The sequence below is a fragment of the Plectropomus leopardus genome, chromosome 24, assembly GCF_008729295.1.
Source record: "Plectropomus leopardus isolate mb chromosome 24, YSFRI_Pleo_2.0, whole genome shotgun sequence".
Taxonomy (NCBI): domain Eukaryota; kingdom Metazoa; phylum Chordata; class Actinopteri; order Perciformes; family Serranidae; genus Plectropomus; species Plectropomus leopardus.
Window position 1 is genome coordinate 8,504,116 of NC_056486.1, and position 27,195 is coordinate 8,531,310.

Sequence of the window (27,195 nt, forward strand, 5' to 3'; positions counted from 1 at the left end):
AGTCAAATGTGTCTTTTTATAGCTTGTATACATATTGTAGTTGTACAATATTGTAGTTTCAACATCTTGCTAACGTTTTAGCTAACTAGCTGGCAATCATTAGCATTGCTAGCTAGCTAGAATTAGACATTTTTTTAAACATTTTTGCAAGCTTGCAGGAGAAAAGATATCCAGAATTAAAACAATTACCCTGCAGCACACTCTTTAAATCTTCTGAATAATCCATTAGTAGCTCAAATTTGGGATTTTAGTTTTTTCAATTAGCTAGAGAGCTGGTTTTCAGCCGGGGTACATCCTGACCCAATATTGGGGCATTATAACACAGTTAGTTATCACAAGTTTTATGCAGGAAAATAGCCCAGAGTTGTTTAGCCCATAAAGAATATTTTCAGTGATAATTATATAAATAATATCCCTTACTCGTGAGTATAAATAAAAGTTTTCCTCAGGCCTGTAGGTCATAAAGTGTCCGGTTTTGAAGCCAGACCGCACGACGCTGAAGTTGGTTTACGACTCGTTGTTCCAATTCAGCAGTTAAGGGAAATGTAATTTGCGTTTATTTAACCACCGATTCGCAACTCTTTCCACCGCTCACTGTGGGGAAAGCGTGTTAGACGTTTTTAAGTAAAGCCTCAGCGTTGTCTGAAACCCACTTTCACACTTGTAAAACATTTATTCTAATTGTGAAAATGCAACAAAGGGAGATTTCAGTGTGGTTTTCACTTGACGACCACACTGAACCAGGTCCTGGTTAAAAAACACTAGACTTAGACTTGTCAAATCTGAGCTAGATTATTTCAGAGAGGCTAAATATTATTGAAAACACAATTTCAGATTTGTGAAACCTTTTTCTATGTGTAAAAATGCAGAAAGTGTCATGTCTGAAAAGGGGTAAGGAGTAAGTAAATACTTATCAAATCCTACCCCCTTTTTCCAATTTTTAAATATACATAAACGTACATATACATTTATACACACACACACACACACACACACACACACACACACACACACACGTATGCATACATAAAACACACACACACACACACACACACACACATATATACACATACATACACACACCTACATACATACAAACATACACTCACATATGCGTACACATTCACACCTTAAAAACTGATAAATAGAAAGATAAAAAAATAAGTGAATAAATAAACAGATAAATAAAAATTGCAATCGTAATAATCAGAAATAAATAAGTAAAATACTCAAACTGTAAATAAGAGTTAAATGAAAGGTTAACAGTGCAAGTAACTACTTAATATTAAAATACAAAATATTTTAAATAATAAAACGATAGAGGGAGTAGTAAAAGTGTGTGAAACACACTAAAATGTATAAATAAATGGTCGACAGATAAATAAAGTTAAATTTAAAAACAGCTGACCTTAACTGCTGAATCGGAAGCGAACTTCAGCGGGTCCTGGCGTGGCTCCGCGTCCTCTCAGAGCAGACAGACTCCAGTCCGGGTTTTGTGACCCTCCAGCCGCTCTGAGGAGCTTATCTACTCTTCCTTTGTGATTTGAACCGTTTTTAGTCTTCTCTGTGGGACGGGGACCATCAACAAAAACCGCGTCTGTCCTCCACTCCCATAGCCTACTAATGTCTGAGAGACTAGCAGCGGACTTGTCCAGCGATGAGGTGTTCATCAGCCGGTTCCCGGTCCACAGAGCCTGCCGGGATGGAGATGTGGGAGCTCTGGTGTCCCTGCTACAGCAGCTCTCAGACCGGACTCCTCTGACCGCTGAGGACTCCTGCTACGGATGGACCCCCTTACACTGGGCTGCTCACTATGGACAGGTACTGTTAACGACAAGGGACTAGGTTAGCCGCATTAACAGCGAAATAAGTCTTCATTTAGGGCAAAGCTGTAATGTTCAGTATGTTATAGACATTCATCCTGTCTAACTGAATAGTTAGGATATACCCTACAGTAGTTAGTTAATTTAACTTAAGTGCAACTTGAATTTAATTGTTTTAATTCTATTTTTTTCATCCATAACGTGGCGGCGAGTCGTTTTTAAACGATGATATTCAATGGAAACAACCCGAGGCACCCGCCGTTTTTCTAAAACGAGTGTTTACTGCCATGATTCAGTTGTGTCTGACTGTAACTGTACAATAAAGTTGTGTCAGGCGAAAAAATAAATAAATAACGTAACGGCGTGCTTCATCTTCATTGGCTCCAGTGCAGCCAATGAATGATCAGGCGCCAAAACAGCTCCGGAAAAGAACAGGAAACTTACCATAGACTTTTTTTTTCATAATATATAAATACATATGATTAATTAGTTAATCAATAATGATATCTTTATTTACAGTCTATGTTGTCTTTTTTTTTGCTACAGGAAGGGAATTAAACTGAAATGGCCAAATGATCTAATCGTTTTTTCCCGATTCAAATTAATGAGTTTTAAATTAGTAATTGTTATAAGTATATTTAATATCTCTAGAAGTCAAAAAGGAGGGTATTTTTTCTTTAACCTGAAGGTTTTTGTTTATATTTGTATTATTTATGTATTTATTTATTTGTTGTGTTTATTTTGAAAATATTAAATGTACATGTATTCACCATGCCAATAAAGTTTAAAGAATTAGAAACACACACACACAAAGAGAATCTATCTATCTATCTATATCTATCTATATATATATTTATATGAATATGGATATATATCCTCATAAGTCATAAAATGTAGTAAAGTTGCCTACATGCATTTTCAGTGATTTTTGTTCAGTGGAGTCTTAATGCAGCTGCGGTGACGCATTTTCAGCCTGACAGGAACGATCATGTAGATTATTGATTAACATAGGACAGGAACGCCCAGCAAGTATCGACCTCATTTTTTTTTTTTTCCTTTTTTTTGCCCAGTGACTTAACTGACCTCTGTATTTTCCTATTCATGGCATCCGTGGCTTTGCATTTGGTTGTTAGTGCGTTAAGTCACTTTTTTTGAACATTAAAGTCATTTTTCTCATTATTTGTGACTTTGATGAAGCAAGAAAAAGAAATCAAAAATTCCTCACGTTACATTAGTGTTTTGTTACGTTCACATAACACTGAAGAAGCCGTCTCGTGCTTTTTTTTACACCAGCATCTCTCACCCCGGGGCTCGACCCCATACAGGCTCACTGGATATTCAAATGAGCTGTGGGAGATTTTTTACAATGAAAGTGGCTCAGTGCACAGCAGGAGGCTCCTTTCAGTATCATTCAACAACAGTTCATCGACATGAGCCCCCACTGTGTGATGATTGACTTTTTTTCTTTGTCCAACAGATATTTTCAATACTCCATTACTCCATTACTCCATTACTGCGCTTACTCGCACGCATACACATACATTGTTATTAACATTACACAGTCACATTTTTTCTTCTTTTTTTTCTTCTTAGTGATGATTAATAATATTGGCACACACACACACACACATATATATATACACACCAGTGGGAGGGAATGCTTCTCCCCTCAGTGACTCTACCTCTCATGACATCTCGGTGTATTTTAAATCATGCAAAAGCAAAATCTCAAACTTACTGTGTTTCTGATCACACAGCTGGAGTGTGTGGTGCGCCTGGTGCAGATAGGTTGTGAGGTTAACGCAGTGACCAGCCGCTTCAACCAGACGCCGACACACACCGCGGCGTTTGGAGGACATCCTCAGTGTGTTGTGTGGTTGACTCAGGCTGGAGCCGACGTCAACAGACAGGTCAGTGTCCCGACACCATCCAGCAGCACTGAAACCACATGGAATATTGTTCCTGGTTATTGAATACGTCATATAAATGTGAATGGATTAGTCACGTATATAACATTGGATCATCTATATAATACCATCACAAAAAGCATGCCTGTTCTCTCTTTCTCCTTGTATTCTGTTCCCTTTATTTTAAATAAGAGTGTACGGTTATCTGAGAAACTTCATCAAAGTTGCAGTGCAATCTTACACTTGTGCTCAATGCGTACTTGTTACTTTCCACGTCTGGCAGTGACGGTGTAGTGACATGTAACGTAATGTGTTCACATATATTGTTTTTGTAGTAGACTTCATTATTACCTGTGTTTAAATGGATACCCCCAGAGTTTGACATTGTATCTTCAGGATTTTGTAGGTGAGGCTCCACTCCACAAGGCGGCTCGATCAGGTAGCTTGGAGTGTATCCAGGTCCTGTTGATAGCAGGTGCTAAACCACAGTAAGTACTCTGCAGTCTGACCTCTGGGCAGCACAGAAGCAGCTACACACCTCACATTTACTGTTTAGAGATACACTGAATACGTTTTTGTGAGAAGGACAACACCTGCTGAATGTACACCTGTGTATTCTCTGTTTTCAGTGTTTTGCTAACGTCACATCAGCTGTTTGGGAGGGAACTGAAAACAGTGGTTTAATTTAATCTCTCTTACAGTCATCAGTAAGGAATGTATGTCGGTCATTATACAAATGTAGCTTTAATCATCGAACTGTCTCACCACACTGACAGAACTTGTACAAAAATAAATACTGAAATTAATAATCTCAGTCACACAGCGAGATATTTCATTTTTCATTGGCCCTTCCCTTCCAAACCAGCTGATTTAAAGTGAAGTGATAATGTTATTTGTGTGTGTTGTATTTTCTTCAACAGCTGCATAAGTAAAATGAACTCATATGTTTTATGATAGAGACAGAAAATGAGAATGTTGGTCGTACAGGAAGCAGAAAAGCTCATGTGTCTCTATTTATAGCACACTGACCAAAACCCTTCATTGTTTCCACTATAGGACAAATATGGAAATTTATTGCATTTTATGATTTATGTATGCCGCATAATGTTTCACCTTAATCTTTAACATGCATTATGTCATGGAAACTGAGAGGGTGAGACTGACATCAGTTCTGTGTCTGATTATTTTGTGCAATTTTATATTAAAAAAGTGGTTTGTTAAGTAATTTCTCAAGTATTTAAAATTAGAAAACAAGACATATTAATGTGTAATGTATGTGTTTTTTATTTGGAGCCCTTGTACAGCTGTTAAAAATATAGTAAAAGTAAATACCAGTGAATGTGAGATCTGTGGCTCCTCACCAACTTTCTCATTTAACAGCTAAACAGTTCACCTAAATAGGTTTTTAAAAACATTTGGGGCAAGAAATAGGAAAATGCAGTAATAGGATCTTGATAAATATTTAAAATTTTACTTGATTTGGTTGAACAAACATTTTATGACTACAGCTGAACCATGGACACAGCTTTTGACTAGCTGGTGAACAGTGAAAAATGTAGCTGCTAAAGAGACAGATATTTTCCACAGAAGCAGGTGGAGACTAAAACAGAGTTAAAAAAACACAATATTGGAGTTAAATTCATAAGGTGAATACAAACAAGACTACAGATGAATGCTAATTTTGCTCTGTGTCTACAGAATGTGTAAATATACAACTTTCACCATATCAACCTCTTTATACAGGGTTCCTGTGGAACCTTAAAAAGTCTTAAAAGGCATTGAATTAATTGATCTAAAAATAAGGCAGTAATTGGCATTAAAATGTCTTAAATCAATCTTTTGAAAGTCTTAAATGCTAAGACATGGGACATAGGATATTATGAATGTATTTTTTTTCTTATGGTGCATTGCAAAATCTCAAAAATAATTTAATAATAATAATAATAATAATAATATAATTTAATAATATAATAATTTAATATATATATATCTAGTAATTTAGCAGAAGCCTCGCGCATTAATGTCACACATCAGAATGGACGAACCAACAACAGTCCTGTACATTTACCACAGCTACACAAATGACAAACTAACTAGTTTTTCTTTCATAGGAATATAATATGTTTTTTCATGTGCTCCACTTTTAATATTATTTGAAGTCGGTCATTTAACTTTTTAACGTGAATAAAAAGGTAGTCTTTTTTATGCTTTTATAAACATTTGGGCACAATTGTCCCAAATCCTTGGGTAATTTTGTCAGATCATGTGTTTCTTCCGTCAGTATCGGTATATAAATGTCTTAAAAAATCTGAAACCTAACTTAACTTAAGCTGTAAGAAACCTTGCATATAAGTTGGTACGGTTTTCTGCTGCCACCAAGAGGCCAGAGAATCAGTGATTGCAGCTTTAATATTTAGTTACGGCATACAATCTGTGTTGGATCTGACTTCAAGAGAAATCAAATAATTTGTGGTTGATTTAAACATGGAATCAGTGTCAGTTAATAGGCATCATGAGCTTTTCAGCCTCAGGGAATTGTAGTTTCATTGAGGAAGGTGGTTAGAAACTCATCATACCTTTTAATACGTTTTAATTTTTAAACTGTTTGATTTGTCCTAACATGTTAACATTTTGATATAAATATTTAGATTTGCTTTTTGGATCATTTGCTTTATGATGTAAAGAAAGGATAACCATGAGCTTCATTTTCAAACTGCAAACACCCTGCACGTTCTGATGTTTTACAGCGATTGAATTTGAACACGATTTTCTTGAGTAAAGAGGGAGCAATCCAAATAGGCACTGCAGAATCTGCCACATGTGCGTCAGCGAGAATCTTACAGTTGTTCGCTTCCTACACTTTCTGCTGCTGGCAAACTGGCGAGGTATTTCCTGCAGTGATTGGTTTCAAGTTTCAGAAAGCACTGATGATAATAGACATGTCTTGACCTGCATGCTTACTGTGCTAACAAACTGTGAGCTTATTGGACACGCCTCATGAGATAGTGTAGAAATGACAGGAAGCTGGAGGATTATTGTGCCGTAGTGGAGGGAAAGAAGCAGAGTAGACGATGACGTGTGAAAAGTCAAAGAGCGTCATGAAAAGATTAAAATGAAATGCCTCTTTTGATAGGTTCATTACCATCCATCTAATCATTAAAACGTTAAACATTAAAACGTACTTTGTTTGGCAAGTGTAAAAAATAATCTTAACTCAAAGGTCCACTTACGAGCTTTTCTTTGCTTTCATCCTCATCTCACAGTCTGAGCTGGATCAGGTGGTCACGTTATATGGAGCGAATCACACTGAAAAGTCTTCGGCATTGAATTCACTAATCTAAAAATAAGGCCTCAATAGGTCTTAAATGACTTAAATTAATCTCTGAAGAGTCTTAAAAGTGCTCATTCATGGGGAGTAGTATTTTCTGAATTCTTTTTTTCTAACATTGCATTGTAAAATCTCAAAATAATTTGTAACATCAAATATAAATTGTAAAATCAAATTCTTCAATTTTGGTTATTTGAAAATTAGTCTTAAACTAAATTCTTACAGTTGGCCTGTGATGCTCAATAAGTAATTAAAACTTGGAAGATTTCATTCAAATAAAACTTTGTTGTCTGGTATTGAGTAAGATAAATAATATATCACTTGAATTATTTCAGAACCTAATAAGGAGACATTTCATTTTATCTGAATAAGGTAGAGCCAGGATTCATCCACTAACATTTTAGTTAACAGGACTGTGTTGTTTAAACTGTAGATTCATCTCAAAAGTGCTTTATTGTTCATGTTTTGTACCAGAGGATAGCTGTCCTGTTTTATCGTTTTTCCTTAATCAATTTATTTTTATTTGAAATTGTAACATTTAGTGTAATCTTGACACAAATCTGGCCTCATTCTTTAACATATAATTTTAACAGCTGAACAATAATATTGTTTCATTAAGCAGAATGAATGTGTTGCAGGGAGAGATTGTCAAAACCAAAACCAGAGTTCCTGCAGGTCCTTAAAAAGTCTTATAAGGCATTGAATTCAGTAATCTAAAACTAAGTCCTTGATTGGTATTAAAATTACTTAAATTGAACATTTAAATGTCCTAAAAATGCTCAGACATGGGAAGTATGTTCTTGTCTGATGCTGCTTTGTATAATCTTAAAATAAATTATTTTTTGTGACACTATTTGATAAATTCTTCTTCTTACATTTGTCATCATGGGAATCCAAGTGTAGGAATCTCACACGCAGAGTGAGAAAACACAAAATCGCCAAGAAAACTAATGTTTCCCACTTCTGTTGGTAAGCCCAGTATACTTTAATTATAATATAATATGTTCATTACCTTTCATGTGATAACCTCTAAAAAGAGTTGTTTTTCAGCATATTAAGTAAATTATTGTCCAGTATTTTTCACTGGACAAAAAAACATGTTTTGTGTATCAATAAACATTTGGGCTAATAACATTGTATTCCAATTTTGGTTATTAGAAAACTGGTCTTAAACTTAAATCCAAGTGGCATTAAAAAGTCTTTAAAAGTCTCATATCTATTTTATTTTGAGCTGCAGGAACCCTGAGGACACATTTTGGAAAAGTAGAGGTTTTGTCAGCTGTTCTGACGCCTGTTGATGGGTCATGATTATCTCTCCCTGCAAAGTCTTCTTACGACTAGATTCATATTTAAAGCTCAGCTAGTCAGTGATGAGTGCAGGACGCAGTCAGCCTGTCAGAGGTGATACTCTGTAATGTCCAACAGGAAGGAGTGTGTCTCACATGTCCCTCTTCTTGCTCAGTTTAAGGAACGCCAGTGGACAGACAGCAGCGGACCTGGCTCACGCTCACGGCTTCCTCGACTGTTTCTACTTCATCTCCAAAACCAAGAAGCACCTGCAGCAGCTCGGTGGGCTCCATGTGAACGGAGACAGCGTCCCGTGTGGCCAGAGCCTGCTCAGCAGAAAGAGGCTGCTGACAGCCGTGGACGCTGGACACATGAAGAGAGCCAGGGGAGCTGATGGTAAGACATGTTGGCTTTCTCGAAGCATGTTTAAATCAAAATGATATTTAAATTGAAAATAATCTTTTATTTTGAAAATGTTTTTGGTTTTTTTATATTTCAAGATCGAAACCTGAACTTTGTTTAGTATTTAAATCTATACAAAACTTTAAGCAGCGGACCACAGTTCAAATCGTGAACACAAATGTGATTAAAACATGCACGACAAGCTGACGTCCGCTCTCCTCTCTGCCGTCACCGTGTCCTGCTGCAGGTGTGCTGGTGCAGATGCAGAGCAGCGAAGGTGAGGAGCTGGAGAACATGAACGTGGAGCTCAACTCAGGTGGGACTGTGATTGTGATGTAGATTATTTTCTGATTTAACAAATATTATTAAATAATTAAGTTGCATGAACTGAAGAGACCTTGTTTTTTATATTAAAGATGAGGACACCAAAGCCGTCACCAATGGCCATCATCACACTCTGCCTTACACAGACCACGATGACCCCGAGCCACCAAAAACTGTCCCCTCACCTCTGACCTCTCCAGCCAATCAGCAGGCAGCTCGGCCCTCTTCCTCTGACATGTGCGGCTCCCTGCACCTGACGGGCAGTCCCAGCAGCTGTGTGTCCCACCGGCCGGCCTGGTGGGGGCTGATGGGAGCGGACTGCGGGGACTTCTTGCATTACGGACACTACCACGGCTTCGGAGACACGGCGGAGGAGCTGTGTGACAGCAGCAGCCTCGACCACAGCAGCAGCATCCAGGCTGAGCACAGATACAAGATCCAGCTGTACCACCACTCATGAAGACACGGGTCCGCCTGCACAGACAGCGTCCCGGAGACAGGTTACAGCTGCTTTCTCCACATACATTAGAGAATGCTCTCACATTTTTAGAAATAATCATTTGCCACCAATACCAGAGTCACTACTACAGACACAGGACACATCTAACCTAAATATTCCTGACTCAATGCCCACTTACTAGCATTTTTCATAGTTTTTTTAGTGCTTGGTCTTCATCAGTGGATGGAGCAGGCCTCCTGTCAGTGTACAGCGGCCCCTGGCAAAGCACAAAAAGAGAAAGAAATCTGTGCCCAAACAACTCAAAGTCTAACTAGTCTAATTAACATATTGTATACCAATATTATCAGCAGGGTTCCCACAGCTTAGATTAATTAATTTATTGTTTTTAAGAAGGGTTTGATAAGCGTGTTTTCTTTTTTTAAAATTTGAGCAATTTTTTCTTTTTTAAAAATATATTTGGCTTTTTTTTTATCAAAAACTGGAGAAAAGAAATCGAACACTTCAAGAAAACGGGTTTGGAAGGCATGTTTTCTATAAATATCACCAAATATGACATCATTTATCACAGCTAGAAAATGTATACGCAGAAATGAGCGTTGGATTTTCCAATTTTTTGACAGTCCACAAACACATTATTGGGCATGCTGAAATTAGGTTTAAGTTTGAATCTTACACGTTTGAAAAATGCCAGGCAAATGGGGTAAGAAAAAAATGGGGGTCCTTGAAAAGTCATGGGAATGTTTTGTGCGTGAAAAAGTGTGGGAAACCTGATATTTGTGACTGACTGGCTCTGGTGCTTTTAACAGGTTTTCTGGCCTGACTGAATTCTTCACTCAGCAGCCTCCATCATGTCTCCGTGATGGAGAAACTGTTTTCTTGTCCTTTTGCCTAACTTTTACTGTTCTGAACTGTGTCGCCCACCTAAAGAACCCACATTTCCTCCAGTGTTTTCCTGCATTTACAGCATAGATCTTTCTGTCTGCTCCTTCTGGCTGGTTTGCACTGTTAAGGGCTGTCTGGTTGGATGATGTGGTGTTTTGTGTGTCTGTGTCGGTCCTCTCTGGATGTGGCCTGATCTGCCGTCCTTCAGCGGCAAGGAACAACTGCACACACACTCCTTGCTGGCCTTGAATACCAAAGGGAAAATGTTTGTAGTTGATAGCGTTTTTGTTGCTTTTCACTTGAAATCGTGTATTTATCTTGTAGAGCAGATGAATGTGTTTATCCAGAGCTGTACTGTAATTTTATAGTGTTGGGGAATCTTTGGGGTTACTGTAAACATGTAAACAGCATTCTGATGCCTGTTTTTATAAACACTATTTCAGCTGCAGCTTCTGACAGCTGTTTTTTATACTTGGTCTGGTTTTGCCTCTTTTTGCTAATAAAAAATGTTTTGCAGTTTCATAAAAATGTTGCAGTGGGATGAGTGATTTTTTTTAATGTTATGAGGGTTTTTTATCAGTTGAAATATGAGTATGTTTTAATTTTAGTATGTTGCGTTAAAAAAATTCTTTTAAAGCTGTATTGACAGAGAAGACAAGAAATGCCTTATATTTTGTCCCTATATTCATCATGGACTAGTAACTCAGGCTGAGTTATTTTCCTATAAATATAGCCTAGTAACATAGTTTTGGGTTGTTTTTTTTTACATTTAAATATATATATATATATATATATGCTCAAAATGAATAAGGTCTCGGTCTTTGGCTGTTTGCCTGCACAGAGGCATAAAAAGAGGATTTAAAGTTTTGAGTTAAAGATTTAAAGTGGGAACAAACCAGCCTGTTACTAAACATAACTTAAACATAAACATAACATAACTTTATTTCCAATCTGTTATTTCACTTATTAAAATGATCAAAAATGGCAAACTGCAGAATACAGTGAATGGTTTACAATACAACACATTTCATAAAAACATCAAAACTGAAAAGTGAAGCGAGGCGTGTATGTCTCACCTCCCCAGATCAAGCTTAATAGTCTTCTGCAGACTGGCTATGCTGGCATCCAAAGCTGCGAGGCCGTCTCTGAACGCCTCCTCGTCTCTGGTGTCAAAGGTCGACCCTGACCTCATGCTCCAGTCAGACAACACAGACTCCACATCACACTGGGACACTGAGGAGTTCAAGAGACGCCTGCGCTCCGTCTCCTGCCTCAGCAACTGGACCTGGTTGAGATGAGAATTTTGGAGACAGGCTGACGTCTTGTCCCCTCGCTGAGATGTGACATCAGGTGGTAATAATGTGTCTCTCAGCTGGACTGAGGTCTCCTGCTCTGGTGTGTGTCCCTCTCTCTCTGCAGCCACACGCACATGCTCGATGTGTGTTTGTTCCAGCTGACCCAGAGACAGGAGGAAGTGGGCGATGCGCTCAGTGGGGGGCTCTGCCGCATCCTGTCTCTGCTGCTGCTGTTTTGTTGGCAGTTGGTCTGACACTGAGCTGTCAATCATGGTGGGACAACCTGAGGAATCCTGACTCTGGAGAATCCTGAAACAGACGGAGAGGGACGGAAATGGGGCTATTAAAGCTTTAGCACTCTCATTCTGATAAAGAACTGCAGAGAACAACCTCCCTCACGCACACACACACGCACACACACACACACACACACACACACACACACACACATTTACATGGAAACACACCCACAGGCCTACCTATTAAGTTTTGCAATCTCTTCCAATCTTTGCTGGGCGAGTGAGGCCAACTCACTCTTTTCTTGCTCACTGTCCAGCAACCTGGTTCTGGTGGCCTCCAGATCTACACACAGAGACACACACACACACACACACACACACACACACAGAGACATATTTAATCATGATTAATTGCATCTTTTAATCACATTTTCAATTCCATTATTTGGCATTACAAAATTATTAAATCCATTATGAAAACGTAAAGCAATTCCTACCAGATTGTGTTGATTAGAAAGCAAATGTAAAAACTGCGTGGGACTAGCATAAAGTGGGCATGTCTGTAAAATAAAGAGTCATGGGTACCCAAAGAGCCCACACCTCAACGCCAACGTCCTCTGTACCCCCGTTGAGAAACACTAGTCTAAAGCTACCATGGAGCCAGAATGATACAATAGCCAGCTCATACCATCAGCACAAAAACACCACATGTATCATATCTTGTGGGATCAAACAGTTGATAAAAGATGTCAGTGAGTCCGAACCTGCTCTGATGAGCGTATTCTCCGCCTCTCTGTCTGTCAGCTGGCTCCGTGTGTCCTTCAGGGCTTTCCGTAGCTCTGTGAGGTCATCTTGGAGCTCCTGCAGTCGGGACTGAGCGGTAGTGAGCTCCTCCTGCAGAGTCAACACTGGAGAGCGAGATAGACATCCAACTATTCCCATTACAGTACACAACTCGATTACTTGGGTCAAAGTATAGATTCTCCTGGTTAAATATTACTCCTATTCAAGTAAAAGTTCCTCAGTCAAATTATTACTTGAGTTAAAGTACTAGAGTATTAGCTGTTAAAAATACTTTAGTTTTCAAATACTTACAGTCCACCACTTCTCACATCCCTTTAGTCCTGAATGTGAACGACACAGAATATAAACACACAATCGAAAAAGGGTTTACCTTGTGAGTTACAGAGCGTCTCCATGTTCTGTTGCCTCTCTGCTTTCTCCCTCTCCTTCAACTGCTGATTCAGAGTCCGCACACGCCTGGGACGCACACACACGCGCGCACACGCACGCACGCACGCACACACACACACACACACACACACACTCTCTCTGACTGATGTGCTTGAGCTTTTTGTATGTTTGTATTGTCTGTCCTCCTCTGGGTCTCCATGGTGAGCAGGTTATGTGTTTTGGAGATAAGAGTGCTGCAGCTAAAAAAATTGGGGGAATATCAACAAAAATGGTCATATAATGTTGCTTTGCACGAACTGTTTGACTTTTAATCAACCGAGCCTCGTCATGAACGGCTCTGCTCACCGTCCGAGGCCGGTTATCCGGGGCCGGTTATCCGGGGCCAACCAAAGATCGGCTATGGTATTGTTACATCTCTGTGGGATTCTGACTCAGAGGCGTTCAGTCATAATCCCACAGATGAAGTGAGAGTTCAGTAAAGTACCGTGCATGTGTGTGTGTGTGTGTGCATGTGTTTGTGCGTGTGTGTGTGTGTTACCTGCGGAGCTGAGTGTTCTGGCTCTGTAGTGATGATAGTTCGGGTTCAGTCTGAATGTTTGAAATACCAACATTCATCTGTGGTGACGACAGAGTGTGCTCCAAACGACTGAGTAACCTCTCTGCTACACTGCCTGCACACGCACACACACACACACACACACGCACAATGGGTTAATATAAAAGATAATGAAAACTGCAAAAAAAGGTTTTTTCTATGCGGTTACCTTGTCCAGTAATGAGAGACTTGAGTTCTCCTAGCAGATACTGAACTGTCTCCACTTTGACGTCCTCTGATTCGACACCGCAGTGTGTGTCTGCGGCAGTGTTTTGGACACTGATGTCTCTGACAGGAACAAACTTCTCCTCTGCCTGGCCGTGTGTGTGTGGAGCGTCGGGAGCAGCCTGGCACTCAGTCAGAGGGACGGGCAGCTGGAGGGAGTCAGGGGTAGGTTGAGGTTGAGAGACGACAGTTTGGGGTGGGGGAGTGTTGGGGGGGAGGTGCCGCAGTGTTTGGCGGGGTGACGGGGAGAGGCGAGCCTGTCGCAGGGTGGCCGGTTGTTTCCGAGGTGATTGGAGCTTCACTCCTGAGTGTGCAGCTGCAACACGAGATTGATGAGTTGTTATTGCATCAATTTGTAGCTTGTGAAAATTAGATATTTTTCTCTTATTTGCTAAGTGTGCTCCCGTACGAACAAAATAAGAGATAATTCTGCATATGAGTAAAAATAAGAGAAGATTTGATGGTATATCATTTCTTGCATCGAGGCCCATTATCAAACAAATGCACATAAAACTCACATATACACACTCACAAACACACACTTACCTATCTTTGGAGTTAGTTTCTTTATACTCTTCCTCCTCAGTGGAGCAGATGGTGTTGATTTAGCTGCTCCACCCTTCACTGCTTTGGGAAGGACTGGTGAGGCTTTTACATACACACACACACACACACACACACACACACACACACACACACACACACACACACACACGTGTACATCAGTATGATAGAGTAGAATTTTTTTTTCATAAATAAATCATACCAGACAGTCACTATAAAAATGGAAGCTGGCTTGAAACTGGAGTTGAAAATAAATGTCTGTTTGTCCAACCAACAGTCTGAACCCTGGAAATATAATAATATAAAACAGATATAAAGCGGCCATTATGTGAGGAGACTCATCTGACCTGCCCTGTCAGCCTGCAGGATGTCACTGAGCAGTGCAGCGCAGCGGTCCAGACCCTTATGGAGAGAAGTGACCTGAAGAACACAGAGCATAGCTGTGAGACACTAAAATATGTTTCTGAAACATTTCAGATAAGAAACAGGCAGTGCAGCGACAGAATCTTGATTCATATTTGATCTGCAAGCAGTGATTTACATGATTGACAGCTATGTGGAAAATCTGGATAAATCATGGAGCTTCACAAGTCATAAATTTTCCATAAAGTTGTTTTTAGACAAATTTTCAGTTTTCTGCTAAATGACACTTTGATTCATGTCACTTCCTTGTGTACTGCCTACATGCTAATCCACGTCATTATCCTGTTCAAACCGTCCTCTCGTGCGTTAAGTACTGACTGTAAGTCAGCTGTCTTCATTACCTGGTCTTCAGAGTCAGTGGAGTACAGAGAGTAGGCTGGCTCAGGGTGGGCTGCTGCTCCTGGATTTGGAGTCACTCTAACAACACAAGTGAGAGGAGCAGAGAACAGCATGAGAATGAGGGAGTGCAGACAGGAACATACAGTATACAGAAGAAGTGTTTACAATAAAAAGTAATAAATAAATGGGGCTAGGGCGCTGACCGTCTCCTGGTCGGCTGCACTTTGCCTGCTGCTCCCGTCAGCCTCCCTGATGTCACCACCTGCCAAAAAAACCCCTACATTTCAAACAGCTGTAATACTGAAGCATCTGAACATTCGTAGATCTTTTCTGCGAGGCAATTATGTCCACATGTCCATCAATATGCAAGCTACCTGAGCTACTAAGAACCGCAGACATCAAACCTTCAACACTTTTAAAGTGTGATGACTGCTATGACTAGGAATGATCACCTTTTACAAATACACATTTCAAATTGTTAACGCTTGGGTAAATCATCATATAAGCTGAAGCACAAAACATTTTTACGATGGAACGCTAGAGATTATTTAGAAATATCAGTGGGAAGAGTAACTCCAATAGATCATTAGCATCAAGTTTAAAGCAATGTCATGGAGTCAGTGTTGGATAAAGTATTCAGATCCTTAACGTAAGTAAAAGTATTAAAAGCACACAGTGAAAATACTCTGTGTTAAGTGAAACTTCTGCATTGAAAATGTTAACTGGGTTAAAGTAAGTTAGAATAATAATAGATAATATAATTAAAGTATGAAAATTAAAAGTACACAATGCAGAAAAACCTTAAATATAAGAAAAACCCCCTCAAAATTATGAAAATATAAAAAAAAAATAGAAAAAAATGAAAACACCACAAAACACAAAATAAAAAAAACAACAAAATTTAGAGAAAAAACAACCCCCCCAAACCCAACATAACAAAACATAATAAAGAGAAAATAATTAAAATTATAAAAAGAGGAAAAACAAAAATATTTCTAAAAAAAACGACACCAAAAGCATACGTTTATTAAAAAAGCTGGTAATTGATTTTCTGCCAGTGGACTGATTAATCAAATAATCATTGCAGCTTTACATGTATAAACTCGTGTAATTTATTACAAACAGCATAACTTTTTTATTTCTTCAAATATTTTTATGCAAAAATCTTGATTTGTAAAGTAACTATAGCTATCAGAAAAATGAAGTGAAGTGAAAAGTGAATTGCCATCTGAAATTTAGTGGAGTAAAAGTATAAAGTGACATGGTGCAGTTTTTGAGTAAACGTACTTATTTACATTTCACCACTGTATAAAGTTTGTTATCTCACTGACAAATTACATCCAAGCTATGAAGTGTCTCATGTATCCACAAAGACAGCAACTGTCGTCCAAAATAGTCTGTCCTCGTGTCTTTTTCCAGCTGCCAGTAACATCAGGTGTGTCTGTAGTTTGTCTTACCTTGCTTTTAGCTGCTCCTTTCATAGTGGCGATAGTTACCGCACTGAGCTCGATTATTCAGCCTGCCGGGTTAAAACTGATTTTTCAGTGCTGTCAAGTCGAGTAGATATGTTACTGACTATTCAATATTCTATAAATAGACCAAAGCTGTTAAGTTTGGTTAATTTTTTCCATGCATGGCTTCATTTGGTCGATTTGTTCCCCTTCCTCCTCGATTTGATTTCCAAAACTTCCGGTTGAAGCAAAAGTTTGAAACGGAAAACGCACATTTGACCAATCAGAGAGCGACCTTCCGGTAGTGGGCGGGGCTACAGGCTCAGGAAAACATTGTGGATTTTATTTTTACAATATACAGATTTACACGCTGTGTTAAAACGAAATTACTTTATACCGATCATTTTCGCTTTCCCGGTTACCTTCATTTGTCCAACTATAATAATTATCACAGTTGCCATGTGCTACCATAATTGTATTATAGAAAGGTCACAGGGCAGAAAAGTGGCAGACGCAGAAAACACGGGGAGGTGAGCGGGATCAGACCCCTTCAAAAATAAAATATAAGTGTTTATTTATGCTAATTTGAATATGCAATCTCTCGTGTTTGATTGGCTCAACCTCGGAAGGTGTTGTGATCCATACTAATTTATATGTCCCTCATATGCTAATTGATATGTGCCAACCGCTGTGTTTAATTGGCTCCTCCCGTAGTCAGCCAATCAAACAAGGGGAGTGGCACATTCAAATTTGCATAAAGAGACACTTATATTTTAGTAATTAACCACGCCTTCTGAAAATGAGCCAATTAAACACGGGGGGTGGCACATTCAAATTAGCATAGAGATACATATAAATTGTGCTACAGCTAACATTATCAATATTCAGATAATATAGCTCGTTAGGTACAATTTGAGGTAGCTTTACTTGGGTAATTCCACTAGACTACTCCATTTCATTGGGAACATTTTACTTTCTACTTCAATATATTTATTTGATATTAATTTCATCACTTTTCATGGAGAGTTAACTTGGCAATTATAAAATTTCTAAAAGAGAGTGCAGAAAGATAACCTAAAGTTAACCAACAGCACTGTAGCTAACGTGACATTTCCCGGCTTATATTTAACGTTAGCTAGCAAGAAATCAGTAGTTCACTTAATTTCTTCACCTTTGTCACTGTAATGCCGCTCCATACTGTGAGTAATAAACTCCCTCTCCACTTCTTTGATAAACTAATCTTAACTCTGCAGAGTTAAAACACTTCTAAATGATGCACACAGATTATAGACTGATCCCCGTGTTTGATTGGCTCTTCCTGTAGTCAACCAATCAAACACGGGGGATGGCACATTTCAATTAGCATGAAGAGACAGTTATATAAGTAGTTGTAAAGTATGTCATAAAATCAGTGTCTAACCCTCTGAACCCTAAGTCATTTTTACCTAGTTTTGGTTCGCCTGGACTTTTTGTGTAATAATGCACTGAAAACCTTAGTCTCTCAATGCACAATGAAGTTATATATATCTTTTTTTTCAAGACAACCTGAGCTATCAGAATATTTAGGCTGCAGTGATGTCACCTGAATGTAAAAATAGTTATGAGACCATAAAGACAAAAGAAAAAGACGGCAATTGAATTGTACAGATCTTGATACTATAGTATGGCTTTTTCTGTGATTTTTCTAGACATACAAAATTGTGAAGTTTTTTTGTGACATGTTTTTAATCATCAATGAGGGTGATTTTATGGACAACTTTATCTGCACCAAATATAACAAAATCAAACAACTGCAGGAGAAGCTAACTGATTTGCACATTAGTCACTGGATCAAAGGCTCAGAGAGAGAAACTGACCTCCAAACTAAACATACTTGGACTAAACCTGAGCCAAGAAGCAAGAAATCTAGGGATGATATATGTTTCTGATTTTGTTTTTGCTTTTAGTTTATGAACCAGATAGGCCCCTCAGATCCTCCGACTCCTTTGGTAGCTGTTCCACAGAGTCAAAACAAAATCTTTGGTGATTCTGCTTTTAGCCACTACGCTCCAAAATGCTGGAACAGCCTGCCAGAGGATCTGAGAGGAGCTACAAATATTTATATTTTTAAACGTCAACTAAAAACCTATCTGGCTTTTATGTAGCGTCTTACTATTTTATGTTTTTCTGGTTTTAATTACTCTGTTTTACATTTTTGCTTATTTAATATAAATATGAATGCCTTTATTGTGATTGCATATCCATGTTGAAAAGTGCTATATAAATAAAATTTGACTGATTGATTATCCATCCATCCATTCATTCACCCAACCGTTCATCTATGCTTTCATCCAATCATACATCCATCCATCTGTTCCTCCATCCCCGTACTTGCTTTCCTCCACCTGTCCATCCCTCCATGTGTCCATTTGTCTGTCCGTCTATCCACACATCCATCCCTCTGTCATTCCCTGCTTTAATCCATCCATCTATCCATCCATACATCCCTTTGTTCATCTGTCCATCTGTCGTCCATCCGTCCGTCCGTCCGTCCCTTCTTAGTGGTTAACCTTTGGGGTCAGCATGTTGTCTGGTTTTCAGCTTTTTCTCATCTTTGGAACCCGCTGCCAAAACCACGTCCCCCAGTCACCCACCACCAACACCACCGATCTAAAGCAGCCTCTGGTAATTCAAATTCAGCTTTGTAGTGATTTCAATTTTTACCACTCTCCAACTGAAAACTGCAGCTGCCGGCTGATGTAGCACATAAACGTGCAGCAGCAGGTTTAACAGCGTACCGAGGAGACACAGGAAGGGTGTAAATGTCTACGTCCTGATTACATAACATACAGAGTGACCCCTGAGTCATAAAACCAATCAAAGTTCTTCATGAAGGAGCAAACAAAAAGCATAAAATTATGTGTGCAACAGATTTGATCTTCGGATTTCCCCCAGTTGTAGTTGTGTGGATGTAGCAAAGAAATATCAAATCTGTGGCGTGACAGCTAAAAACCTTTTTTTGTAGTTTTTGGTTTGTCCATTATCTGCCCTACCATCGGCCTGCAGCTGACGTTCAGCGGACGGAAGGTGAGTCGTGGGATCTGTTGGTGCACAGCTTCTTGGTGCTGTGGCTCTCCTGCTCAGTCTGCCTGCTGTGCTTCCCAACATAACCGTCTGGGACAAAAGATGCTGCCGTTACTATACGAGACAATACGAGGCACAAGATGTTTAAGATAACGAGGTGGAACTTACTGGTGTGGTGAGGAGAGGATGCTGAGCAAACTGAGGGGCTCCTCTGCCACTGTGAAGACAGAAGAATATCACATCCTCCTCCTGTCTAGTATTCAGATCCTTTGCTTAGGTAAAAGTACTAATACCACAAGCTGAAAATACTCTCTTAAAAGTAAAAGTCCTGCATTGAAAGTGTTACTTAAGTAAAAGTAAGCGTGATAAGGAAATATACTCAAAGTATTAAAAATAAAAGAACCCAATGCAGAAAAAAAACAAAACCTTATCAATAGAAAAACAAACCCGAGCCAAAATCGAAAATTATAAGAAAAAATAAAAAGCACCCCAAAACTCAGACAAAAACATCCCAGACCACTTCAAAATGATAAAAAAAACCCCACCCAAACACTAAACTAAAAACAGTTATCCAAAAAAAGAAAAAAAATCTAAATTATAAAAAACAGAACACCCAAAAAACTCAAATTATTAGAAAAAAACAGCCCCCAAACACTACCCCAAAACATTTTAAATGATAAAAAATATAAAAAACACCCCAAAAATGTCAACTATCAAAAAGAATTTTTTTTTTTTTTTTTACAAATTGTGAAAACAAAAACAAACAAAAACACTTTTAACAACACCCTAAAAAAAAAAAATATATATAGGGTTTAAAATATATATTATATACATATTTTAAACCCTGACATTTTAATCTCAATAGTTAGCAATTTTCTGTCAATAGACTGATTAATCACCTAATCATTGCAGCTGTACTTTGTAAAAACTGTTTGGTAATTTAATTATCTTTTAGGCTCCTCTTGTGTTTTATGAAGTAACTAAAGTTGTCAGATAAATGTAGTAAAAATACAATATTTCCCTCTGAAATGTAGTGGAGCAAAAGCATAAAGTAGCATGAAAAGAAAGTACTCGAGTAAAGTACAAGTACCTCAAATTTGTACTGAAGTACAGTACTTGAGTAAATATACTTACAGTCTGCTCAGCCTCTAATGTACTCACTATAAATTTGTTGATGTTCTTCAGACTGCCAAACCTCAGGTAGGAGATGTCTATCTTGTCCTTGTCCTTGTCCTGGTCGGTGGTGTAGATGTGTGTGATGCCAGCTCCTCTGATCAGAGGGACACACTCGTCACACGGACATTTCGTAACAAACAGCATGGTGGTCTCCTCCGGTTTGATTTGTCGAGTCCTAAAAGCATCAGAAGTGCGTAAAGACGAGTACACAGAGATCTTTGTTCATCTTCTGCTGTGTAAATGTCCTGACCTGAAGGTGAGGGCGTTCTGCTCTGCGTGGACAATGTATCTGTATTTGCGTCTCTGTCGGTCCTCTTGTTTGTTGTCCATCTGCGGGTATTCTGCGTACTGTGAGCCTGCTGGGTAGGCATTGTACCCGCAACCTACCAGGCACAGACACCCGGTTCCATCATTGCCAGCCTGGAACAACATGGCAGTGCAAATTCAATTAATAACATGAATAATCATGTTATTTGTAATAAATGCATAGTATTCAATTTCTGCCACTAGGGGTCACTTAACCATCTGTTGCTGGTTTACTGAGCAGGATTCCCACACACTTTCATGGACAAAATTTTAAAACTTTTCTGTGACTTCTAAAGAACCCCAAAAAAGTTTTTTCTTGCCCGGTGATTTTTAAATATATAAATTCAAACTCTGTTCAAACATAATTTCAACATTCCACATGATGTGTTCAAGGACTGTCCAAATTTTAAAATCCTTGGTCCTGTTTTTAAAGTTTCTGACTCTGATAAATGGTGTAATTTTGGTGATTTTTAAACATGCCTCCAAAAATTTAAGAAAGATATATCACCCCAAATGTTTAGGTTTTCTGCTACTTTTACTAAAGCAAAGAATCTGAATACTTTGTCCAAAACTGCTGCTTTGTGTCAACTTCTGATCAACACAGTAGACAGAAACAATGTAATCTGGCACCTGGGATGAAAAAAAGCCAAAGCTAAGCAAAGGCAGAAAGAGAGGTGAGCTCACCGACAGTCCTTTAGCCCAGATGACAGCACCCACACCCACTTTAGGGTCCTCTGGAATAAAAAAAAACAGTTTTCCATGTTAGAAGCTGGTGAAAAAATGACAACGACGCTGTTTAACATGAGAACTTTAAACCTGTCATTCAGGAGAGGCATCTGTTGACTTTAAAGGCGGGAATTTAAAGGTGACTTTAGTTTCTTGAAAACTTTTCTTTCGATTGTATTGTTGGATAATAAAGTGTTAATTGGCATTACTCTTATTTTTCACAGATTTTTTTGCAGCTTACAGTGTTTTAACTCTTTCTGTTCAGACAGGCTTTAAAACAGGATCTTTGCAGTGGTATGGTGAACGCCCATCAAGATAATTGTTACTTTGACTTACAGTAAAACCACTCAGACCTGTTCTATAAGCCAGCAACCTGGCCTGGATGATGCAATGGCGAGCCACTTCTTGAGACAGTCCCTCTTGATGTGGAGGCAGTGAGGACTTGGCTGCTGATGGTTCAGAGACTGGACGCTGTTCCCTGGGTCAAAGGTACGACACATCAGCATCAAATAACAGATGTGATGGCAAACGCATGAAGAACTGTGAGAGTCTCTGACCTGTAGAAGCCGTAGTGTTGCCCCTCTGGCACCCCGGCAGCCACTGCAGCCAGAACCTCCACCAGCTCCCTCATATTGTTTCTCAGCATAGAAAAGTACGGGTCCGCACAGAAGTTCTCCAGACCCATGTGGGTCAAAATCTGCTGGTGCAGCTGGGAAGTCCTGACCAAGAGCTGTCTGGAGAAATCTTTCAGGTGTCTCATCCGCCCACTGGAACGCAGGAAGACAAAACACATTAGCAAGAAATTATTGAAAAGTTAAATGAAAATTACCTAAAAATAAGCTAAAAAAACATTAATGAGAAATGAGTGGAAATGACCAAATAAATACTAAAAAATAACAAAAAACAAAATCAACTTTAATGCTTAATAGTCTTTGATAATATTTTGATGCCATTTTTTGTCACTATTTACAGATTTTTTTGCAATTTTTAGGCCATTTCTTGCCAGGTTGTTCATTATGGTTTATTTCAGTGTTTTTGAAAGAAATCAAAACAGGATTCTCAGAGGTTTAAATGCTTGTTAAAGGCGTCTGAACGCAGCAAAAGAAAACCGATGTCGATCGACATGGACATAAATTGGAAGTGCAGCACTGGTGTGCAGAGGCATACAAATGTGTGGTGATATATCTAGTTTAGAATCAGAGTTGTAGGTTTAACAGAGTCAGCAGAGAGTGATACCTGTTAAAGAGTTCCTCTTTGTTCAGCCCGGGTTCATCATCACTCACTCTCTCCATAAAGTCACACTCTCTGGATGTCTCATAAACAAACTGCGCCAGGCCAGGAGCCAGCGGCTGCAGCAGCACGCAGATGTGAGGACGGCTGTTGGATTTCAGCCTCTCTGTTGCCACGGCGTCCAGTGCAGCCTCCTCCGGGATGCCTTCAGGTAGATTGTGGGATTGGGAGTTTGAATGGTTTGCAGAGGTGGACCTCAGCATGCTGACCTCGGGGTCTCCGGGCCAGAAGGAGATCTGACTGACTCCAGCTAGAGAGGAGCGAGCAGCATCATCAGTATGTGACCAGTTGTTGTTAACTTACACACTGACAAATATTGACAGTAGAACAAAGTAAAATTAACACAATATTAAGATTTTTCACAAAAGTGTTAAATGTTGGCTGAAGCAAAATCAGATATGTGAGCATTTTTTTTTTTTTTTTTACAATTTTATAATGTATTAAAGCTGAATGTTGTAAGTGCATGTAATCTTCATATTTGTGTCTTTTTTCTTGTAATTCTATGTAATCTTGAGACAAATATAATAATAATGTAATATTTACCTTCTTCACTTCTTTTTAACATAACTGTTATTGTATGTACCCATGATAACTTCGTTTTGTTCTTTTTTTTTGTTTTTCTTTACTAATAGCCTAACTAGGGACAGGAGATGGAAAGTCATTTTACAGTAAGGGATCCGCCATGTCATCATGGGTAACAAATGCTTTTTCAGTATTTTTATGGTTAGATTTTTTATTGTATTACTGCTCATGCTTTCCTGTAAAAATATGTATTTGTATTAAGGGCTAACTTAGCCTGACAATCACACTGAACTGCTTTTGTTTTTATTCATACAATATGAGATCACATTACCATTTTAAACTGCTAAGCAAACTGGAGATCTGGGCGTTGATTCAGATGTCTGGAAGCTTTCCAAAACCTAAATCTGTAAAAAAAGGCTGGGCTTCAAAACTATGTTTCCCTTTTAACTTCTCAACCTCTTTGCGCTATCTAATGTCTCTGTCATTTATCTGAAGTCGCTGCGCCTCTCCTCACCGTTGATGATCATCTTGAGGCAGGTGGCGCAGGGTCTCCTGGAGAAGTACAGCTGACAGTCCGCCAAGGAGGCGCCGTGTTGGATGATGGCTGCCTGTCCTGCGTGGAGTTCAGGTCCTGAACAGTGGAGTCCCACCACCTTACTGTCTCGTACCACCACCAGACCCGTCCTGCGGATCTGGAATACAGCAGATTTTATTACTTAGCAGCAAGAACGCCCGAGTGCTGGAGATCAGTTGTGGAATCGAACTAAATACATTTACTCAAATACTGTACTTTATGAATTCAATGTACTTGTACTATTTTTTCATGCTACTTTATACTTTTACTTCACTACACTTCATAGACAATATTGTAAATTTTACTTAACTACATTTATCTGTGAGCTTTAGTGACTTTATGAATTAAGATTTTTGCATAAAAACATGAGCGGGATCATAAAATATGATGGTTGTTATAAATTAAATGATCAAACAGTTTATACAAGTACAGCCGCCAAGTATGATGGGGCAGGACTTCCACCACTGCTGGAAATGAACTGGAAATCTTTTTGTGCATTTTGTGCATTTCATGCTTTACGATTTACATCTCTTGTGCACTAACCTCACTACAGTCATCCTCTTCAGGTTGCCCCTGCGGGAACAGCTCCATCCACAAGCTCAACAATGTAAACAGGTTTACCTTTGACAGCCTGGGGCCATGACCTGGAGGAGGGACAAAAAATAAGATCATGTTATCCATGCTTTGCTGCCAACATGCCTTCTTTGTGCAAAGGTGTAATTACTGTGGCTGATGTGTGAGTGTAGACTGACGCTAACTTTTCTGAGTGCTACCATACACATTCTTAGACAATACAAAGGTGCTATGTAAAGCTGCATTAGGCTATTTCTGTCACTTACCTTAATTGAATGTTTTGAAATTAAAGTAAGTATGATCAGGATAATATACTTAGAGTACTGAAAGTAGAGTACCGGACACAGAGAAATCTTAATCAAACAAAACCTTAAAATTATTAGGACAACAAAAAAAATAACAAAACTATCACCCCACCCCCCCAAAAAACCTTATTAAAAAAACTCTTTAGTTGTCAGGAAAGAGAAAAAACCGCAAATAATTCAAAAACAAATTAAAATATACAATTCAAAAAGAAAAAAAAAATAGAAAAGAACACAAAAATAGAAAAACAACCTCAAAATGTAAAGAAAAGAAATTGCCAAAAAAAAAAAAAATTCTAATGAAAAAACAAACAAACAACAACAACAAAAAAAAAAGCCAAAAACTAAGTTTCAAAAACCAATGGGCCCACAAGTTTGGAAGTCATGTTTTCTTTAAATATCAGCCATAAAATATAACAAAATCCAACTTTTTACTATATATATATTCTTTTTTTTTAATTTTTTAAAAAAAAAATTAATTCTATGACTTTTCCAGGCCTGAAAATGTGATTGTGAAATTCCATGACAGTGGGAACCCAGACTGACACAATCTCTCTCCATACCAGTGGGGGGGTAGGAAATTAATTTAGGATATTACCACGTAAGACAGTTACTTTTCTGAGATAACCATGATGATTTTTGACATACTGCTACCATAAGTATTTTCTATATAATACATAAGTACCATATTAAGCTGTATTCGGCTCCTCCGCTACCGATAATCATTTGATTTATGGCATACAATAACGGAAGCCTATGTAAGCTAAACCATCACAACAGGAACTCACCTTGTAGTCTGCTGTCACTCTGACTGCAGCTGTCTCTCATATGTCGACCTGGCGTGGACTGGCCCGGAACGGCACGGTTTCTTAACTCGCTTTCTTCCATTCAACCGATAATATTTCGCCTGGTTCCCAGAATGACAACAACAACTAGCAAGTGGAGACGAGTTCACCCGGTATTGATACTGACCTGGTTTACCGCATCAGGCTAAACTGTAGAATGTGTAAATACTATATCGGCTACTTGCTTTCGAATATAAAAGCCTGAAAGGAGACCCAAATTAGGTATTGAATTCCGCTAAGGACAGAACATCGCTAATTATTATTTAATGAATACATTAATGAATAAATAATAAAAGAATAATTATATAAATTAAAATTAGTAAAATAATCAATTAATTACTTATTGATTATATAAATAATTACTTACATTAATTAATTAAATAGATTTTTGTTTATTTTAACATTATTAAAAGAAAAATATATACACGGGTTTCTTCTAAAATTACCCATTCATATACTTTTTTATATGAATATTTAAAAGTGCTCAACATAATCAAAACGCATAATACTTTAGATTGCTAGACTTATGCTAAGTAAAATTTATGGGTTTATGTTATTTTCTACATTTTCAAAGGAAAATAAAATTTTATTGGCTTATATGGATACATATACTTCGGTTTTATGTGTATAAGTAGGCATATGCATATGTTTTACTATTATTGCTTTAAGTTTCTATTCTCCTTGTCTTAGACAGAGCTTTGCTCTTTCATTTGAAAAGTGCTCTTCAAATAAATTTGATGATTGCTATCATTATTATTATTATTATTATTATTATTATTATTATTATTTAAACTTAATGTACAAACAACATAGCTTTGAGAATGTTGCAGGTGCCGATTAAATTAAATATAAGACAGAAATTCTCATATGACATTGACCAAATTCCTTTATCCATCCAGTTCTTGTACAATTATTTGTTTTGAACTGTAACATATATATTATTATATATAAGTGTATTATCCGGTGTTAAGTTGTGATTGTATAAGAGTTTCCTATTCAATAAAACCAGCAGGAAGCTTGGCTTTACTTCTGATCGGTTGCTTGACAGAGTTCCGGGTCACTTCCGCAATAACGCGTATA

General features: G+C 38.3%; 4 protein-coding genes across 5 annotated transcripts in view; 1 reads left to right on the forward strand and 3 right to left on the reverse strand.

Annotated features, from left to right (window-relative positions):
• LOC121962706 (heat shock transcription factor 2 binding protein) overlaps positions 1 to 1,482 on the reverse strand; it is a 7,626-nt gene extending 6,144 nt beyond the window's left edge. The window contains exon 1 of the mRNA XM_042512960.1: positions 1,409 to 1,482. The gene's annotated coding sequence lies outside the window, so the exon portion shown is untranslated. The remainder of the gene's footprint in view (positions 1 to 1,408) is intronic.
• Positions 1,483 to 1,533: 51 nt separating this feature from the next.
• LOC121962705 (ankyrin repeat domain-containing protein 10-like) lies at positions 1,534 to 9,531 on the forward strand. Its single transcript, XM_042512959.1, has 6 exons — positions 1,534 to 1,821; positions 3,581 to 3,733; positions 4,127 to 4,218; positions 8,521 to 8,741; positions 8,995 to 9,063; positions 9,164 to 9,531. Exons 1-6 carry the CDS (start codon positions 1,624 to 1,626, stop codon positions 9,529 to 9,531), a joined length of 1,101 nt encoding a protein of 366 aa, XP_042368893.1. The 5' UTR covers positions 1,534 to 1,623.
• Positions 9,532 to 9,708: 177 nt separating this feature from the next.
• On the reverse strand, positions 9,709 to 16,963 carry ccdc14 (coiled-coil domain containing 14). Of its 2 annotated transcripts, XM_042512957.1 has the most exons (12): positions 16,745 to 16,963; positions 15,491 to 15,549; positions 15,290 to 15,365; positions 14,873 to 14,945; positions 14,508 to 14,609; positions 13,906 to 14,277; positions 13,680 to 13,812; positions 13,122 to 13,207; positions 12,712 to 12,855; positions 12,188 to 12,290; positions 11,490 to 12,017; positions 9,709 to 9,787 (listed from the first exon to the last, which is right to left on the reverse strand). In XM_042512957.1, the coding sequence occupies exons 1-12, from the start codon at positions 16,766 to 16,768 to the stop codon at positions 9,730 to 9,732; spliced, it is 1,758 nt and encodes a 585-aa protein (XP_042368891.1). In that variant the 5' UTR covers positions 16,769 to 16,963; the 3' UTR covers positions 9,709 to 9,729. The 2 variants fall into 2 exon arrangements, with proteins under 2 accessions (XP_042368891.1, XP_042368892.1); XM_042512958.1 differs by lacking the exon at positions 9,709 to 9,787 and having other exon boundaries at positions 11,486 to 12,017.
• A 1,476-nt stretch (positions 16,964 to 18,439) lies between these two features.
• Positions 18,440 to 26,172, reverse strand: cdadc1 (cytidine and dCMP deaminase domain containing 1). The gene is made up of 11 exons (XM_042513047.1): positions 26,059 to 26,172; positions 24,939 to 25,039; positions 24,336 to 24,513; positions 23,246 to 23,549; positions 22,567 to 22,776; positions 22,363 to 22,487; positions 21,968 to 22,017; positions 21,228 to 21,397; positions 20,963 to 21,152; positions 19,970 to 20,018; positions 18,440 to 19,891 (listed from the first exon to the last, which is right to left on the reverse strand). Exons 1-11 carry the CDS (start codon positions 26,156 to 26,158, stop codon positions 19,791 to 19,793), a joined length of 1,578 nt encoding a protein of 525 aa, XP_042368981.1. The 5' UTR covers positions 26,159 to 26,172; the 3' UTR covers positions 18,440 to 19,790.
• Positions 26,173 to 27,195: the final 1,023 nt, after the last annotated feature.